Source organism: Gadus macrocephalus, chromosome 16 (assembly GCF_031168955.1).
Source record: "Gadus macrocephalus chromosome 16, ASM3116895v1".
Classification (NCBI taxonomy): Eukaryota; Metazoa; Chordata; class Actinopteri; order Gadiformes; family Gadidae; genus Gadus; species Gadus macrocephalus.
In genome coordinates this window covers 27,967,742-27,985,491 of record NC_082397.1, presented here as the reverse complement: position 1 = coordinate 27,985,491, position 17,750 = coordinate 27,967,742, and the positions used below count along the sequence as shown (strand labels likewise).

Sequence of the window (17,750 nt, the reverse complement as noted above, 5' to 3'; positions counted from 1 at the left end):
ATGTTCATATGAACTGCCTTCAGAATTACTGGTAACTAGGCAGTTACCCAAATATTTAGCTCTATAAGTAAGAATAAATACTTTTGATACTTTTATTTGAGCAACTTTTTGTGACGTTTGCTCAAATTACATTCTTATGGATGATTTTAACCTGACAATTTCAACAATAATGTCTATACTTTTATTCAAGCATGACTTTCTAGATACACCACTGGACTTACCTGTTCCTTCCTCTTCCACTTCCGCGGTGACAGAAAGTTCAGTCCTTACCAACTTTTCTACACGTGTAAAAAGTGCCATGTTGAAGTTAAATGTTGCACAGCCAGTCTTGTCAAGCTAGGAAAAGTATAAAAAAGAGATATATACACTTATATACACTGGCACTTGAAAATAGTACTTAGCATTGTGTAGCATATTATCCTAACTATCTTTGTTGTACACAGGGTAGAGTTTAGATTCTCTGCCCGAGCCCAATCCGACCCGCGGGCCGGATCGGGACAATATTTCCCACCACTATCCTCGGGCCGGTCGGGCCGGGCCTTTGATCGACGATTTTTTATTTTATTTATATTGGTTTATTGGCCTAATCTGAGGAGAAATCTATGCCATAAACAGAAATATTATAGGCCTTTATTACACGGGTCTTCTCAATGCCGTGGAACGCTCCGTTCACTTGCATGGGTAGTAGTCCGGTGACTTGTCAACCCCAGCGCCTTCCGTTGCTAAGCGACGTCACCGTCTTTGCGGACAAATTATTTCTCCACTGATCAACACTAGGAATGCTGGTAACGAATAAATTGTAAAAAGACACACCATGCGAAGTTATTTTTTCCTTTTGGCAAGAAGCCGTGTAATTAGCGGGATAATGTATAGAACGTCGCCGGTCATTGTCGAAAATAAGCCCCTTCAGGGCGAAGCAAGACACCTTCGCTGCGCGTAGGTCGGTGTACTGTTTGCCCTGTCGGGGCATATTTTCCCGATAATGACCGGCGTTCTATACATTATCCCTTACATATATATTTAGCAGAGTAGGCCTGGTAACAAATGTGTACAAAGTTATATATGTATTAAAAAAAAAGTCTGGTTGAAATCGGGCTCGGGCTCATAATTACGGTTGTGTGTCGGGTCTTATTGTGTGTCGGGTTTGATTTTCTGGGCCCGATCTAAGCTCTAATACAGGGAATAGGTAACCTAGCAATTTGAAATGCTTAGCACTTGTTTCTCTATGAATATCTTTATTGTACTGACGATATATTGTTTTTTCTTGTAAAAAAGTCTACCATTGTAATTGTGCATGTTTGTATTAATTTACATATATACTAATAACTAAATGTGTAAGGCTAAGCTGCTTTTATTACATTTTGTATGCTAACTCTGAATGCTCATTCCAGTATAGGTGTGTGTTCTTCAGCCCTAAAGGCTTGAACACACTTAAACACACGTACAGAGCACAAGTGTAAAGCAAATCCACGTTTACTCTGTTCCAATCAATTAGCACTTTCACACCGCAGGCGGAGCTAAAGCGTATTGCAGAGCTGAGCACATTGTTCCAACGTTTAACTGTCGATTTTGACCTTGATCTTTTCAAATAATCAATTTCAATAGCAATTGCAAGAAGGTTCAGCTTCTGTTTGAGCTCTTTGGTGTGTGGATGACTTATAGAGGGTCTGCTGCTACCCTACCTGTTTAGTCTCTTTGTGGCAAGGGACAACAAACTCAGGTTCTCCCTCTGGGTGGTTGGGCGATGACCTCACTGGAATCATGACATAATGATCCAGAGGTCGGCAGACATGCATCGAAGCGGTGCCTGGCACAGGTTGTTTGTATGTGTAGCTGGATGGAGGAAAATAATTGCTTATGGAACCTCTTTGTTGTAGTCAGAACATCATGTCTTGATGCCATGTTATTGGATCATATCACATCACATCTTAGCACAAAACATCTATTAGCCTATTAATCAAAAACACTGATCATATCACCTTAAATATGAGCTAAGATCGTACCACAATAAATAATCACTATTGTACTCGAGATTCTTACGTTGAGCACACTTCTGCTGTTATGTCCTCTTGAGCAACACTCATTTCTTTAGGCGCCGTCACCTTCACGTCAAACTTTGGCAGAACTAGGAGGCAGAACATGGCTGTTGGTCATTCTCATGCCTGGCAGTACCATGCATACATTAACGTAAGGAAAGGAACAGAACTTACCATATTTCTCCACCTCAAAGCTTTGTGAAAATTGGACTTCGTCGTCCACATTCCACACCTCAATCCGGTATGTTCCAACAGGTGCCTCAGAGTTCAATTTGTAAGAAAGCTGCAGTAATGTTCCGTTCGGTGCCTGATTCAACCACTGTCCAATCCGGTTTGTGCCATACTATTTAGGTAAAGATATACACATGTAAATATGCTTGGTGAGAATCACTTTATTTATGTCTATAACGGGAAGGCATCGTCCCTTTCAAGGAGCATTGTTAAGGAAAATAACCAACGTCTTATTTAAAATACAGAAAGAGGCCCCTTGTTAACAAAAGTTAAGTATTATATCAGATTAATTTATCAGATGATGATCTAAGAACTGTGTATATATGTAGGGTATTTATGCAATCTTACCTTGATTAAAATTTCCTTGTACTGTAAAAAAAAAAAAGATATCCATTGATGATTGATATTACCTTTTTTTCCAGTTCTGTATATAACGTTTTTAATGATATGGATATAGTTTAATGACAATATAATGACAATAATGACAATGACAATGACAATATAATGACAAACAGACTTTGGTCAAATCTGAAAAAAAATATTACAATATATTTAATAAGATTTAACCATTGAAAAGTAATTAATAAAACATTGTTAATATGGAGTAATGTCTTTTAAAACGTATAAATTAATGTTTAACAAAATGATAAAAAAAAATGTCGTCGCTCTATGCGATGATGTCGCATAGCAGCGCTGGCCCATTGGGGTTTGAAATGATGTTCACGGAAGAATTAAAGGATTCAAGTTTTATGTTTACGTGGCACTGTGTATTAAAAGACATAGGCAGTGTTTCCCCCACGTTCACACAGCGGCGCGTCGCCGCTGCTGAATTTTCTCCGCCGCTGCAATAAAAATCCTTCTCCTAATTATTATTATATATATTTTTTTTTTTTTACGTAGCTCCTTTTAGAAAATGTACAGCGCGTAACGTCAATTGCGCAGCACGCGGCACATCGTCACGTAACCAACATCAAAGAAGAAAAATACACGAGTGTGGCAGTTGTTGGCAGTAGGCTACCCTACACGGTTGCAAAGTTACATTGATTCTAGCAGTAGCGAGTGAAGCGGAAGATCGAAGAAAGAAGGAAGAGAGAGAGAGAGAGAGAGAGAGAGAGAGAGAGAGAGAGAGAGAGAGAGAGAGAGAGAGAGAGAGAGAGAGAGAGAGAGAGAGAGAGAGAGAGAGAGAGAGAGAGAGAGAGAGAGAGAGAGAGAGAGAGAGAGAGAGAGAGAGAGAGAAGTAAGTTGCTAAAATGTGTCGCTACATGACCACCAGTGTTAAAAACCCTCTAAGCCCAATCATTTTATTGTATCTATAAACCGCAACCTCCGTGCCGTTTTTCCTCTAGTATCGTGTGTGTGTGTGTGTGGGTGTGTGTGTGTGTGTGTGTGTGTGTGTGTGTGTGTGTGTGTGTGTGTGTGTGTGTGTGTGTGTGTGTGTGTGTGTGTGTGTGTGTGTGTGTGTGTGTGCGTGCGTGCGTGCGTGCGTGCGTGCGTGTGTGTGTGTGTGTGTAGGCCTATGTGTGTGTGTGCGTGTTGTCGCTCTTTTTGGGATCACTCATAGCCTTTACAGGAGCTTATATCCAGTCAGGAATTTAGAGCCTAGGTATTTTCGGGAACTTTGAAAAATGAATCCATACTGTTAGATCCGATGTTGTTCTTTATTGCCATATAAAATCCGTTTTCATCGCGTAGGCTATTTTAGTTAGGGATTTATGCTAATCGCCTGTAAGCATGTGGTCATTAGCATAAATGCAGGGAAAAAACCTAAGGACTTCTTAAAAGATCATGAATAGTTTCTATTATGTATAACTTATATTTTATAATTTTCTCATCACTTTTTGACTCCCAAGACTAAGAAGAAGTGTTTTAAGCAATAACAAGCTTATCATCGCTCTCTTGTCCTCTTCCCCTGACTCTCACTGTCTCACAAAGGAGCTGAGCTCACCTGAGGTCTATTTGTAGTGCTAAGGCTCACACTGATTGGTATTCAATTAGCTTTATTTTTTATTTTTCATGTGTGTGAGTCTGTGTTCTTTTCAAATTTTAGTTAGGTTTATAATTTAAAAAGATGTGTTTTGCCCATTGTTGCAGGAGATTTCATTTTTTAACAAAGTGTCTTATGTAAAAAACAGTTATGCTTTGGGCATAGCAACCATGTTTAGTGTTTAAGCATTAGGCAAAAATCTGTAAATAAATTGTGCAAATTATATTTGCGTTGTGGCATTTTTTGTTTAAATATTACTATACAAAAATATAAAAATCTGTAAATGAAGACACCAAAGGCGAAGTTACAACACCAATAATCCCATCTACAGTAATACACAGGACTGTTTGAATAGGATTTAAGTGCATATTCTCCTCTCAAAGTGCACCAGATTCATGCATTCCAATGTAAAGGGTACAAAAAAAATTTGGCCGGGGGGGCATGCCCCCGGACCCCCCTAGGGATCGGGGAGCACACCACCTCTGCTGAAAAAAATCCTGCGGGAAACACTGATAGGATTATCCCCCCCCCCCCCCTTCAATATTTATGCCAAAGTCAACAAGCTAAACACAGGTTCTGTCTTATCACAAGGTATTTTGAAAGGGGTTACATAATTGGCTGAACGAACTCGTATTCACCAGCAGAGGACGCTCTAGGCCTTACAGGTGGCTTGGCATCGGTGACTGACACCAGTAGCACCGAATTAGGACAGTACAAGAAGTATCGCTAATGAGTGTATGCTACGCTAAAGAGAGCGCATCTCCAATTTAAACTGTTTATATTTCCAACAGGTTTGTTGTAATACACACTAGCGAAATGTGTAGTACAGCGTAGACTTTGCCCTGTTACATTAATACTATAGGGAACATTGAAGTTGACCGTGGCTGGCGCATTTCCACTGCAGGGTGCGGAACGGATCGGATCGCAAAGGTGCGGGTCGGATCGCGTTTCCACCGCCAAAAGTGGGCGTGACCCGGACTTTGCCGTACCCGTTCCGACCCCATTCTAGGGACTCCTAGGTACCCAAAACGAGACCAGACGCCTGAAAGGGTACCCTGGAATTCTAGCTACACCCCCCCTCCGTTGATTGGTCGACAGAATCGTCACTTCCGGGTGACGCGGTGATAAAAACAAACAAACAGTAGCCTCGAGGTATTATTCTTTACAATTAACATGTCGCGTAAAAAGCTTGCTTGGGCGAACAAGGAGGTGGAGACGTTCGTCTGCATTCTTGCGGAGGAAGACGTTGTTTACGATGTTTACGTAGCTGCCGCGGCGATTGACATCCGGCCTACCACCAAGGGTACTGTCGGCAGTGGAAACGCGACCTCGGAACTGAGCTGGGCTATACTGCCCCCTCCCTACCGCCCCTTTGCGATCCGATCCGTTCCGCACCCTGCAGTGGAAACGCGGAAGGGTGTTGTTGATTTTGTATGTGGACGAGCCAGTGTTTAAGATTGCGGGCGCCGATAGCGATGACGCGGCTAAATAAATAAGCTAGTCACGTCCTGTGTGGGGTTATGGTTAGTGTAGTCTCGCAAAGCCAGACCAAACTACAGCAAGTAGGTTAGTGTAATAACTGTTTTTGGCTATGTGTGGGTGGGGGCCGAGAGTGATGGCAGACTGCTTGATGCATGATGAACCGAGTGAATGTGTCGGGAGACAGAATAAGCCGTGGTTATTGATGAACGGGGCCGAGCTAATCCCCGCTAGCATGCTAATGCTAAGGCTAATAGCCGTTGGGTATTTCCTCCCGGTCACGACAGTTAAAGGGACAGTTCGGTGTTTGAATAAGAGTGTAATAGAGTCTGTGTTGAAATGCTTTTGTTTTGGTGTCTTTGAGAGTATTGTTAGAATAAAACAGGTGCTGACTGTGGGTTAAGGAAGAGTTATATTAGGCTAAGGCAGTGCATAGGTGTAGTTCATAAAGGTTTAACAACAAGAAAGCAGTAATAATAAATAGTGATTAATAAGACCAGGTTATACAGTGATTCAGTCTGAAGTAATGTTATTTTAATGTTCTAGGTCATTTGGGTTTATGCATTTATGTTTACCTTTACTTACAGTATGTTTAAAGTGGTAATTCTACACTTAAAAGAGACAGTATTTTCATAGCTGAGGGAACATGCTAATACTTACCTGTGGGCCCTGTAATAGTAAAGTGAACATGTATTTGGGTGCCCAGCATGGTTAGTTAGACTAGTAACTGTAGAAGAGATACTGAGTATTGTGCTAAGAGTAGCAGGTCTATTACAAGTGTATAAGATTAATGTGTATTATAAAGGGTATTGTTATTGAGAGCATGTGTTTTGGAGATGTATTAAGGTATGAACACACCAAAAGCGTACCCGCGTATAGACGCGGATAAAATCGGCAATTTTTCCATAGGGAACCATTGGTTTACGCGCGTATGAGGCGCGTACATGCGTAAAAGCAACATTTTACTCGCGTTAGCGGCGTATGAGCTGCGTACATATACGCGCGTACGCGAGGAGTTCAAAAAATTGAACTTTTTACGCTCATACGCGTGATGCTTCGCCGCGATAGCCAATCAGCGTGGAGCTTGACCCGACGTCACTGGCAGAGAGTAGTGACGCTTGCACAGAAGCATACGGCCGACATCTTTCTTTATTCTGGGTGGAAATAGTAACATAGTTACGCCATTAAATGCGTTTATGGAAACATTTTTAGTAGGGCCCGACCGATTTATCGGCCTGCCGATTTAATCGGCCGATTATAGCCTTTTTGAAAATAATCGGCATCGGCCAAAAAGACGCCGATTACAACCGATTTTTTTTTTTTTTTTTTTTTTTATAAATGTTATTGCGATTAGTATCCTGCAGATTGCGCTCCTACTCGCCTTGCTAACTAACAACTTTAGCTGGAGTAAAAAAGAGGAGATTGAATTTTACCATACAACATGAAAGCACGCTCGCTCAGGCAGCTGCGCGCTCACCTCACCAATGTACACAAGACGCGTTGTTTGAGCATGTTGTGCCTGTTTTTCTTTAGGTCCCAGGCCATGTTAATTTGTTATACTGTAGACTCTAACGGTGAGACCATACTGCTCAGCACGCACGTGTTAGTCACTGCTCACGAGCGCAGCACATTGGGAGTTAGTTATTTATTTTACATTTTACATTACACTCATTTTTGACTAAATGTATTCTAAAACACTCAAAGGTTCTGCATTCAATTCACATATTCGTCAAAAGTGTTTAATGCTATCAAAAACTACGTTTTATATGTTTTTTTTTTGTTGTTTTTTTTAATCGGCCGATTAAATCGTAATCGTAATCTCTGAAAATAATCGGCATCGGCACTCAAAAATCAATATCGGTCGGGCCCTAATTTTTAGCGAGAAATGTGCATTTTACTTTCATAATGTTCGCTCGGTGAATGTGAAGGATGTTTGGTTTGATAGTTATGACGAAGAGTGAACGCTCCGTTCACTTGCATGGACAGAGTCTCTGGTTGCTAAGCAACCTCAACGTCTTGGCGGACTATTTCTCTGCTGATCAACACTACGAATGCTGGAAACACACCAGACACACCATGTGAAGTTATTTAACCCGATTATTGTTATTTATATCCGAGATTATTTAATCTAACCCGATCCAAGCTCTATCATGCACCCAAACACGGCGGCGTTTGGGTTTCCTTCCTCGGACTCCTAAATCCAGCGCAGCCACAGGCGCGTAGCTGCGTACGTAGGACCATTTTTGACACAAAATGGTCAAGCAACATTTTAGCTGCGTTACGCGCGTACATCTTTACGCGGGTACGCGTTTGGTGTGTTCGTACCTTTAGATTAGATTATATGGGCCAGTAGCGCCGAAGTAGGACAGTACACAAAGTATTGCTAATGAATGTATGCTACGCTAAAGAGAGCACATCTCTAATGTAAACTGTTTATATTTCCAACAGGAAATAAATGTGTTGCAGAAGAAAGCCAAGCCTCATTCGTATATCTGTAACATATTGTAACGATTATTCAGGTTATATTTCATAACATAACATACTTTCATAACTAGGGCTGGGTATCACGGCCAAGTTCCTGAATCGATTCGATTTCGATTCTGAAGGCTTTCAATCGATTAATCACGATTCGATTCGATTAGATTCGATTCAATCCGAATCGGTTCCATCTGCTCCTAGATTGAATGATAATTTTCTTAAATTGTAAGGAAATATTCTTTATAGGCTATCATCGTTAATTCATCACTAAAATCATTAATTGTGACTAAAATCTTGTAGTTGTGACTGTTAATTAACATCCTTAGCAAGATTTTACATTCTATTCAACGTGATGGCCTGCCTAATTCAATATATTAATGAAATTATCTCCATGCAACACACTGCAAAAGACATGTTTTTATTTTGTAGGCTACATTAATGACAATCCAGGCAACTATAAACAAAACTGCCTCCATCTTCCTAAAAGATATAAATATAACCATTGTAAAGATTATACCATTTAAGATAAAATATTCAAGTATTATAAAACTCCTTAAATTCACATTTTTTCAACACATTTAAAATAAATAAATAATAATAATAATAATAATCGATCTCATGCCCTGTGAATCGATAGCGTGAAATTTAAACGAAATCGATCCAAAATCTATTAAATCGATTTTTTTACCCAGGCCTATTCATAACATCATTTGCTAATTAAAAATTAGATGACTCAACGACCCAAACAGGTGGAGATAATGTTAAGGGGTCTGGGCCAGCGCTGTTATCCATTGTCAAAATAATACAGAAAATAACTTTAGCGAGCACACCGAGCTTCAAGTCCCTGGGCCGCTTTAAAGCAGACTTGTGATTGATCGAACAATGGGGCGTTTTTTGTTTTGTTTAGAGTTATGGCGCCCCCTGTCACTGAAGAGTTCCTTTACTTTTCGAAGACCTGCTTTCCCAGGGTTTTTATAAGTGTACCAACTTGAACTACCCTGAGTTGTTTGCCTTCGGATTGGTTGAAGTCAGTGTTTTTTCCCCCATTGACTTTTAAGTTGACCTTGTGAAGCCATTTTCTTAGCTAACAAAACAAACATTCCACATTACCTAACGAGGTCTTTAGGAGGACTTAGGCCCTTCAAAAAAAATGAAGGATTTTAGGCCTCTGGGGTTCTCTGAAACGCACTTTGGATTGGTTGAACAATCTTGGCTCATTTGCATAATCATATTTCTTCATAAATTGGCAATTACCCTGCCATGTCTAACATAATAACAATGTAAGGAGTATATTTACCAATTTGTCTGTCATTTTGGTTTACGGTTTGGGTTGTATTTTATTTCAAGGTTTTCAAAACTTTCAAGGTACAGCAAAATCTATTCAGACAGACCTAATGGTTCCCAAATAAGGCCCAAATGTCAAATAAGGCCCAAATACCAGGTTTCAGATTTTTTAAAAAAAAAACAGGGCGCGGCGCACAGCTTTATAGGTTTGACCACTAGTTATAGCGGCCCCTATGGCCATAGCGGGTCAAAACCTTTTGGAGATCTCCTTACATTCGGTCTAAATATGCTAATGTTCAGGTTTGGAGTGGTTGATTTTAGAATTCACTTTCCATATTAAATATTTATATTATAAATATTAATAAAGAAAAATCTGCACGGGTCGGTCTATAAAAGAAGACACGCACTGCATTGGTATATGCCCGTCTTTTGGTAGGTGTTTGGTGCAAATCCAAACATAGTAGGTTATTATTGAGAATGGCGAGGAAGAAAATAATAATAAGACATAAGATTACAATATTGTGGCTTGCTTAGCAACCACTAACAAGACACATAATAACAATAGTGTGGCTTGCTTTGCAACCACACTAATAATCAAACACATGATAACAATAATGTGGCTTGCTTTGCAACCACACTAATAAGACACATGATTACAATAGTGTTTTGCTTTGCAACCACTAATAAGACATGATTATAATAGTGTGGCTTGCTTTGCAACCACACTAATAATCAGACACAGGATAACAGTAATTTGGCTTGCTTTGCCACCACATTAATAAGACACATGATTACAATAGTGTGGTTTGCTTTGCAACCACTAATAAGACACATGATTATAATAGTGTGGCTTTCTTTGCAACCACACTAATAATCAGACACATGACAACAATAGTGTGGCTTGCTTTGCAACCACACTAATAAGACACATGATTACAATAGTGTGGTTTGCTTTGCAACCACACTAATAAGACAAAATATTACACTCATAAGTAGAAGTCAATAACAGATTTCTGTTCTACATCAGGCAATTGGCATTGATTTTACTATCAGCCAAAATGTTTGCGGTCCTTTAACTCAGCAAAAAACTGTTTACTTTGTAAGTAGAGCATCCCCCTCATGAACTGTTGTCCCAGGTCAGAACTGTAACAGGGGCCTTTGAACAGCATTGAGCTGTTTACCCAGCCTGACCCAACATGAGACCAAGACTGAAGTGCACAAGATGCTTTTTGTGAATCATTTATCTAATTTCTCTTTGCTTTTGCTACCGGCCACAGTCCATGAAGTAAATAATTAAAATATTTTCAGATGCATTCAATTTACAGATTTCGGTTTTATGGCTTTTTACTTAACATCTGCAGCAGATTGCACTCACCAGCTCGTTGACTGATCTGAGTTTGCTGTCAAGGGTTATCACTCTGAAATGTACTGCAAGAAGAGAGGACAGATAAAGTCTGAGGAAATCTTCTGGGGAATGATTTAGTTTCACACACAGCAGACTAGACATTGGACACATCTTTTTATTCTTTAAAATCCAACTGTTTTAGATCAATTGGACATAATCAGTGATTGCAATGGAATGATTTTAGTTCAAATACGTTTAAATGTTGAGTGATTCAGTCAAATGAAACTGAAATTACCAGTTTGTCCTGGGAGGTAGATGGGTTTATCCGTTTGGATGAACGTCTGTGGGTTGTAAGATTTGATCATCACTTTCCTCACTTCTTTCATTACAAAGTCTTGGCCTTGAAGAATAACCTCCAATTCCTGTACAGAATTCTGCACTTTTGGAACCTGGAAAAAAAATGTGGTTTTGTTTATTATTTTGTGACCTGTACGTAATTAAATGAAGTTAGGCATTGGTTCAATATTTTTCCAAAAAAATATGGTTTATTACACAAACATAATGGTTGGTACAAAGGCTCAAACAAAATAAGCCTGATCCACCTTCAATTTCTTTCATTAGAAAACTTCAAAAATATTGAGATTAAAGTTTGATAAAACAAAGGTCAAAACCTGTATTAAATCTCACACACAGGATTATAGGCAACAATGCTTTGTATTCAAATTGATATTTGGTATTGTAAACAATGAACCAATTTAATCAGTCTAGGAAAGAGGGGACAACCTTGAAAAGAATACATTGGCGAAACTGTTTATCGGAGGTTTGCTGAAACAGCGTAATGTTCTCGTCCTCGGACATCAGAGTGACAGTCATCTGCAGCGTCTCATTTGGCCTGAGCAGACTCAGGCAGAACCTGCTTCCAGCCCCGGCCTCCAGCACTGCTGGGATGGTCACTATGTAGTACCTGCAACAGCGCACACACACACACACACACACACACACACACACACACTGCTGTGGCTGACATAACAGGATAAGCCGTTATAACAACAGCATGGTCCTAAAACTGTTGCTTGTTGGTATGTACCGACTTCTGCCCTTCGGAAAGGGTTCGGAGCTCGTTCAAAGTACATTTTACTGTCTGAGTTAGTAAGTATCTCACAGAAAAACAGGCAGACTTACGGTACTGAAGCAACCTGGCCCAAACATGTCCAGCTGAAGCAAGCAAACGCTAGCCATCTCCACATCTGTAAGGCAGCTGGCTCCATGGCTGACTGGGCTATCCTTACAGCTGGATCTCTCTCATATAGGCTGTGCTAAGAGGGGCCGTCCTCCAACGCATGACCTCTTACACACACAAATGCAGAAGCACACACATACTGAGGGTCAATCTTCGATTGAGATCTGGATCTCATTCCAGTCTTATTGGCTCTTTGGTCCTTGTCAAGCCAACCATGACTCATTTTGTGGTGTTTTGTCATTTAATGAGGGGAAAATAAGAAGATTTAAGGCTTAATGTTTACAGACTAAACATATTTGGATGTTTAAGGCCTTGTCATATGTCACATGTAATCCACATGCTGCAAAAGCCTTTTTCAATTTGAGTCTATATTTTAATTTCACACCGATTGATATGACTAAATTACATAAAGTGAGGTACAGACATAAGAGTGGCAGGTCAATATATGAACCGTTTGGCTGCTTTTACTGTAAGGAGGATTGATCTTATGCAGTGTGCAATTAAACATTTTACCACACGGGGGCAATATTAAAATTTGCGGTTCCTCCCCCGCAATAAACATGCTGCTTTGAACGGTGAACTTTTTACGCCTATCAGCTATAAAAAGCTATAAAAACTACAAAATGACTATTAATGCAGGCTATGTGGAAAATGCGCCGACTTTGGCTCAGCCTGGCTCCGCCCTCTTCCGCTACGTACAGGGTAGCCGCGGGGTCTTAAAAGTCTAAAAAATGTCTTAAATTTCATGTTCCTAAATTAAGGCCTTTAAAAGTCTTAAATTGCGTTACCCAAGTCTTAATTTTTTAAAGATGGTCTTAAATTTCCTACTAGGATATGTTTCGTAGTCAACCGGACTAACACAAGGGGAAAATAGGGGGCGTTTTGCGTATCGGGGTTTTGCGTAACGTCAGAGAACGTCTCATTTAGAGAACGACTCGGAGTATGCGCGAACAATACTTTGGGTTTTCGCGCCGGCAATCTCAACAAACATAATCAGTCGAGAGGAGACGCCACATCATGGGGAAGCAGGGCTCTCAAGTCTCACGCACTCGGCGTGAGACACGCAATTCGACCCATGCACACGCTCACACGCCACACTTCGTATTTCTCACGCAGAGAAATTACCAGGATAGCGCCCACCAACTTGCGCCACTATTTAACAGTGGAACAGGTAGGAATCAAATGGGTTCCCCTTACGAAGGGTGACCAGACGTCCTCTTTTGCCCAGACATGCCCTCTTTTTGAGACACTTATAAAAATAAATGTGTCCGGGCGGAATTTCAAAATCGTCCGTGATTTTATTAAAGCCTCATACATGTTCACATTAAATTTGCGTTGCGTTCCTCTGGGTCGGTCACAAACTACTTAAGCTACGCCCTCCCCACCTCAGTTCTGTTCGCTTTGCATTGCTGGAAGTGAGTAGGGGGAGTGGTTAAGTAGAGCCTTCAGATTGGACGGTTTGACTTTAGAGTTACCGTCATGTTTTGTATATTTTTTTTGTTGCCATTATTGTTTTATAGGGACAAACATTAACAAATTTCTCCTACAGTGGATTGATAAAGTTCTATCTATTGAAAGAAACAGAAAGAAACACTTGGTCATACTTTACACACTTTACCACAGCATTGGCCTACTGAATGCCACAGATATATTTTAAGCATTGGACTGAATGCCACATAAATATATAATTATGTTTTTGCACGTTTGCAACGTTTAAAAGTTCAGGGAAAAGTATAGCCTCTACTGGTGTTGCTTAGGCCAATATCCTTTTGAGGCAGTGTTGTTTCCGAATATTAGTGTTAAGGGCCAATAATGCTTACTATCATACATTAGTCACCATGTCTGTGGACGGGTTAGGGTTAGGGTTAGGGTTCGGGCTGGCTCCATACATTACGAAGGAGTTAGTAAAAGAGGTCAACGAGGCAAGTGGTGGATTCATTGAAATGGTTGAGGAAATTTGAATGCTGAGAAACTACAGCAATTTGAAAAGAGTTTGTTTGTTTATATTTTATATTGTGTGTTGAAAGTTTGATATTTAAACCAAAAATACAGCTACACTTTCACACCATCACTTTGTGTATTGTTTTTTTAATCTTTTATTATCATTTCTGGGTACATAGTCTTAAGAGACATCAGGCCTCTAGACTTTGAGTTAGGCCCTCAGTTTGGCTCTTTGATTGGTGAGTGCACACTTATCCTTTGGCACATTCATTAATGTATTGACATGAATGTTTCATATGTTCCAAAAAAACATGAATAACATATGCACGACCGCGTTTTACGACTGCTTAATGGGTGCGATGTAGGTCTTAATTTTCATTGAAGTGGTCTTAAAAAAGTCTAAAAAAAGTCTTAAATTTGGGTTGATCAAACCTGGGGAAACCCTGTACGTAGCTAAGATGGCTGCCGTTGAGTACAAAAAGTGTACATCGCCACGATTTGACCGTTTTCATTACACTTATTTTCGCCCGATCTGAATCGGAACGCCCTACGTACTCAAACTTAGGCTAGTAAGTACGGATAGTATGGATATTGGAACACGCGATGTAATCATGAAGCGGACGAGGCCACGGCGAAGTCTGGTGTGAGACCATTATGATTTTAAAAATGACTTCTTGGGGAGCACTATAGGCCTACCACTCAAGGCGAGGTTAGCATCGTAGCAGAAATAAAGAACTTTCTGAGCCCCTTGATTGTGGAAAGTTGTTCCCCCGCTTTGTTAGCACAGAGGTATTTGTGCATCACGGCAACGTCGGTCTCCTCAGAGCGGGTGTTTTTCGGCGGCTGGACTTACGGTCACCACGCTGCGGTCGCGTCTGACCCCAGAGCATGTCAACATGTTCATCTTTCTGAACAAAAATCCGTAGACTGGTTGGTTAAAGGCCCACTATGCAACTTTTTTAGCCCAAATTACATTAAGTATGCAGGTTGAGAGTTATGCTGATGGTTCTGCATCCATTTCTGGGTCGATTGGTGGGTGTGTCATTTACCCATGTCGCCTCTGCAGTGAAAAAGCGCATATGCAACTTGATCTGTTCGGACCGACACAATCCGGATGTGACGCAGCGGAAGTATCCTCGAAAATGTAGTCAGATTGTAGTTTCGAAAATGCTTTACGGCACAGACACACACCCAAACATGGCACCGGCTAGATATAAACAGCCAGTTGCGAGGCAATTGTTGCATTCATCATGGATCAATCGACTAATGGTACGGCCACACCAACCGCGTTACTCGCGTTATCCAACGCGAGTAATGCGCCTAACCTGATGCTTGATCATTGTGTGTCACAAAAATGGTTCAACGCGCCTGTGGCTGCGCTAGAGTCCGAGGTAGGAAACCCAAACGCCGCCGTGTTTGGGTGCATGATAGAGTTTAGATCGGGTTAGATTAAATAATCTTGGATATAAATAAGGATCTCATCTAATCTCATCTCATCGTCATCCGTTTATCCGGGGTCGGGTCGCGGGGGGAGCAGCTCAAGCAGGGGGCTCCAGACTTCCCTTTCCCGGGCCACATTGACCAGCTCTGACGGGGGGATTCCGAGGCGTTCCCAGGCCAGTGTTGAGATATAATCTCTCCACCTAGTCCTGGGTCTTCCCGAGGTCTCCTCCCCAATGGACGTGCCTGAAACACCTCCAAAGGGAGGCGCCCAGTGGGCATCCTTGCCAGATGCCCGAACCACCTCAGCTGACTCCTTTCTAAGTAAAGGAGCAGCAGCTCTAATCCGAGATCCTCACGGATGACTGAGCTTCTCACCCTATCCCGAGACGCCAGCCACCCTTCTGAGAAAACTCATCTCAGCCGCTTTTACCCGCGATCTCGTCCTTTCGGTCATCACCCAACCCTCATGACCATAGGTGAGGATAGGAACGAAGATCGACCGGTAGATCGAGAGCTTTGCCTTGCGGCTCAACTCTCTTTTCGTAACAACGGTGCGGTAAAGCGAACGCAATGCCGCCCCCGCTGCTCCGATTCTCCGGCCAATCTCACGCTCCATACTTGAACTCCTTCACTTGGGCTAAGGACTCATAAATAACGATAATCGGGTTAAATAACTTCACATGGTGTGTCTGGTGTGTTTCCAACATTCGTAGTGTTGATCAGCAGAGAAATAGTCCGCCAAGACGTTGAGGTTGCTTAGCAACCAGAGACTCTGTCCATGCAAGTGAACGGAGCGTTCACTCTTCGTCATAACTATCAAACCAAACATCCTTCACATTCACCAAGCGAACATTATGAAAGTAAAATGCACATTTCTCGCTAAAAATGTTTCCATAAATGCATTTAATGGCGTAACTATGTTACTATTTCCACCCAGAATAAAGAAAGATGTCGGCCGTATGCTTCTGTGCAAGGGTCACTACAGCAACGAATTGCTTTACGGCACAGACCCCCAAACACGGAACCGGCTCGATATAAACACAAGTAACTAAGGGATTGTTATATTCATCATAGATCAGCCGACTAAAAAGAGACAGAGAAACCCAATGTCGGAGGAACAGAAGAAGAGAAAAGGATACTCAACCGTTTGTTTTCTCGACCGTTTTGTTGTGAGCCCTGTATGTTTCTAGCTTGCTTGGTTGCAACCATATAAACACCTTTGTTTCCATGGGTGTTTTGCTGTTCGTCTGTCTCGTCCCCCAGACACAGACTGAATCCCCGAATCCAGGTTCTTGTTTATTTCGATTATTATGTTGGCCAAACCTCTTGATTGTTCGGTTCAACCTAAGATAAAACAATTATAACCTAGGGTATAAATTCTCCCCGTCAACGATAAAAAATTATGGATTTATGTTTATTGCAATGCAAATACACCATTTTAAAAATGTATAACCTTGCCTACACTTTATGAACATCTACTTCGGACATGGCTCCACGCATTCGCCGGCTTCTTTGAAAACAAATGCACATGGCTCGCGTAGAAGTGCATGGGGAAGGGACGTCAACGAGTTGTTACGACAGTGTTGTGAAATATCTACTACGAAGCTGTAGGGGGCGCTGTGTAGAGAAATGTGCGTGCCAAAACCAAGAAAACAGCAAAGAAATGCCCGAAGTTGCATAGTGGGCCTTTAAGTTATAACATGATTGTTTTTTTTATATTATTATTGTTATTATTTTGGGAAGAAACTAGGGTTCTGTTTATTTTTAGTTATGTTTATGAGCACCGGCTTCGAGCTGCATGCTCCATTGCTTAAAGCAGAGTAGCGCATAACTATTGAACAGATCTGTTTTAACTGAGTTGTTCATCTAATAATAAAGATCCCAATGAGGAAAACACGCTGCTTTTGTATTTTCATTTCATTTTTAATATAGCATATAAATACTTAAGTAATATCACACGAGAGGGAGTGCGTTGTATCAGCACTGCTGTGCTGATACAACGATACAGCTGTGCTGATATTCACTACAACAGCACGACCTCGAGTGTGATATTGCTTTTATACAACAGTTCTACAAGCCCCAATAATTAGTTAACATTTGTTTGTTTATTTAATTATTTATTTGGCACCGCCAACATAAATGGATCCGCGACTGGGACTGAACTAGGGTGACCAGATTTGAGTTTGTAAAAAAGAGGACACTTCGTCGCGGGGGGGGGTAGTGGATAGCATGCCGCACCATGACCATGTGAATGCATACAAATGTCACAAATGAAATGACAATATGAAC

The 17,750-nt window shown here is 41.0% G+C and overlaps 1 protein-coding gene and 1 long non-coding RNA gene across 2 annotated transcripts in view; one reads left to right on the top strand and one right to left on the bottom strand.

Annotated features, from left to right (window-relative positions):
• The window catches only part of LOC132474127 (alpha-2-macroglobulin-like), a 58,547-nt gene extending 46,373 nt beyond the window's left edge, over window positions 1-12,174 (bottom strand). The window contains exons 1-9 of the mRNA XM_060074655.1: window positions 12,020-12,174; window positions 11,621-11,801; window positions 11,133-11,286; window positions 10,868-10,920; window positions 2,616-2,636; window positions 2,211-2,379; window positions 2,041-2,125; window positions 1,683-1,833; window positions 222-336 (exon numbers count right to left, since the gene is read on the bottom strand). Of these exons, the coding sequence (XP_059930638.1) occupies window positions 222-336; window positions 1,683-1,833; window positions 2,041-2,125; window positions 2,211-2,379; window positions 2,616-2,636; window positions 10,868-10,920; window positions 11,133-11,286; window positions 11,621-11,801; window positions 12,020-12,105 (1,015 nt within the window). The 5' untranslated portion in view covers window positions 12,106-12,174. The remainder of the gene's footprint in view (window positions 1-221; window positions 337-1,682; window positions 1,834-2,040; window positions 2,126-2,210; window positions 2,380-2,615; window positions 2,637-10,867; window positions 10,921-11,132; window positions 11,287-11,620; window positions 11,802-12,019) is intronic.
• LOC132474150 (uncharacterized) lies at window positions 2,263-11,280 on the top strand. The gene is made up of 2 exons (XR_009529582.1): window positions 2,263-2,403; window positions 10,871-11,280. It is a non-coding gene; the product is annotated as an uncharacterized LOC132474150 (long non-coding RNA).
• Window positions 12,175-17,750: the final 5,576 nt, after the last annotated feature.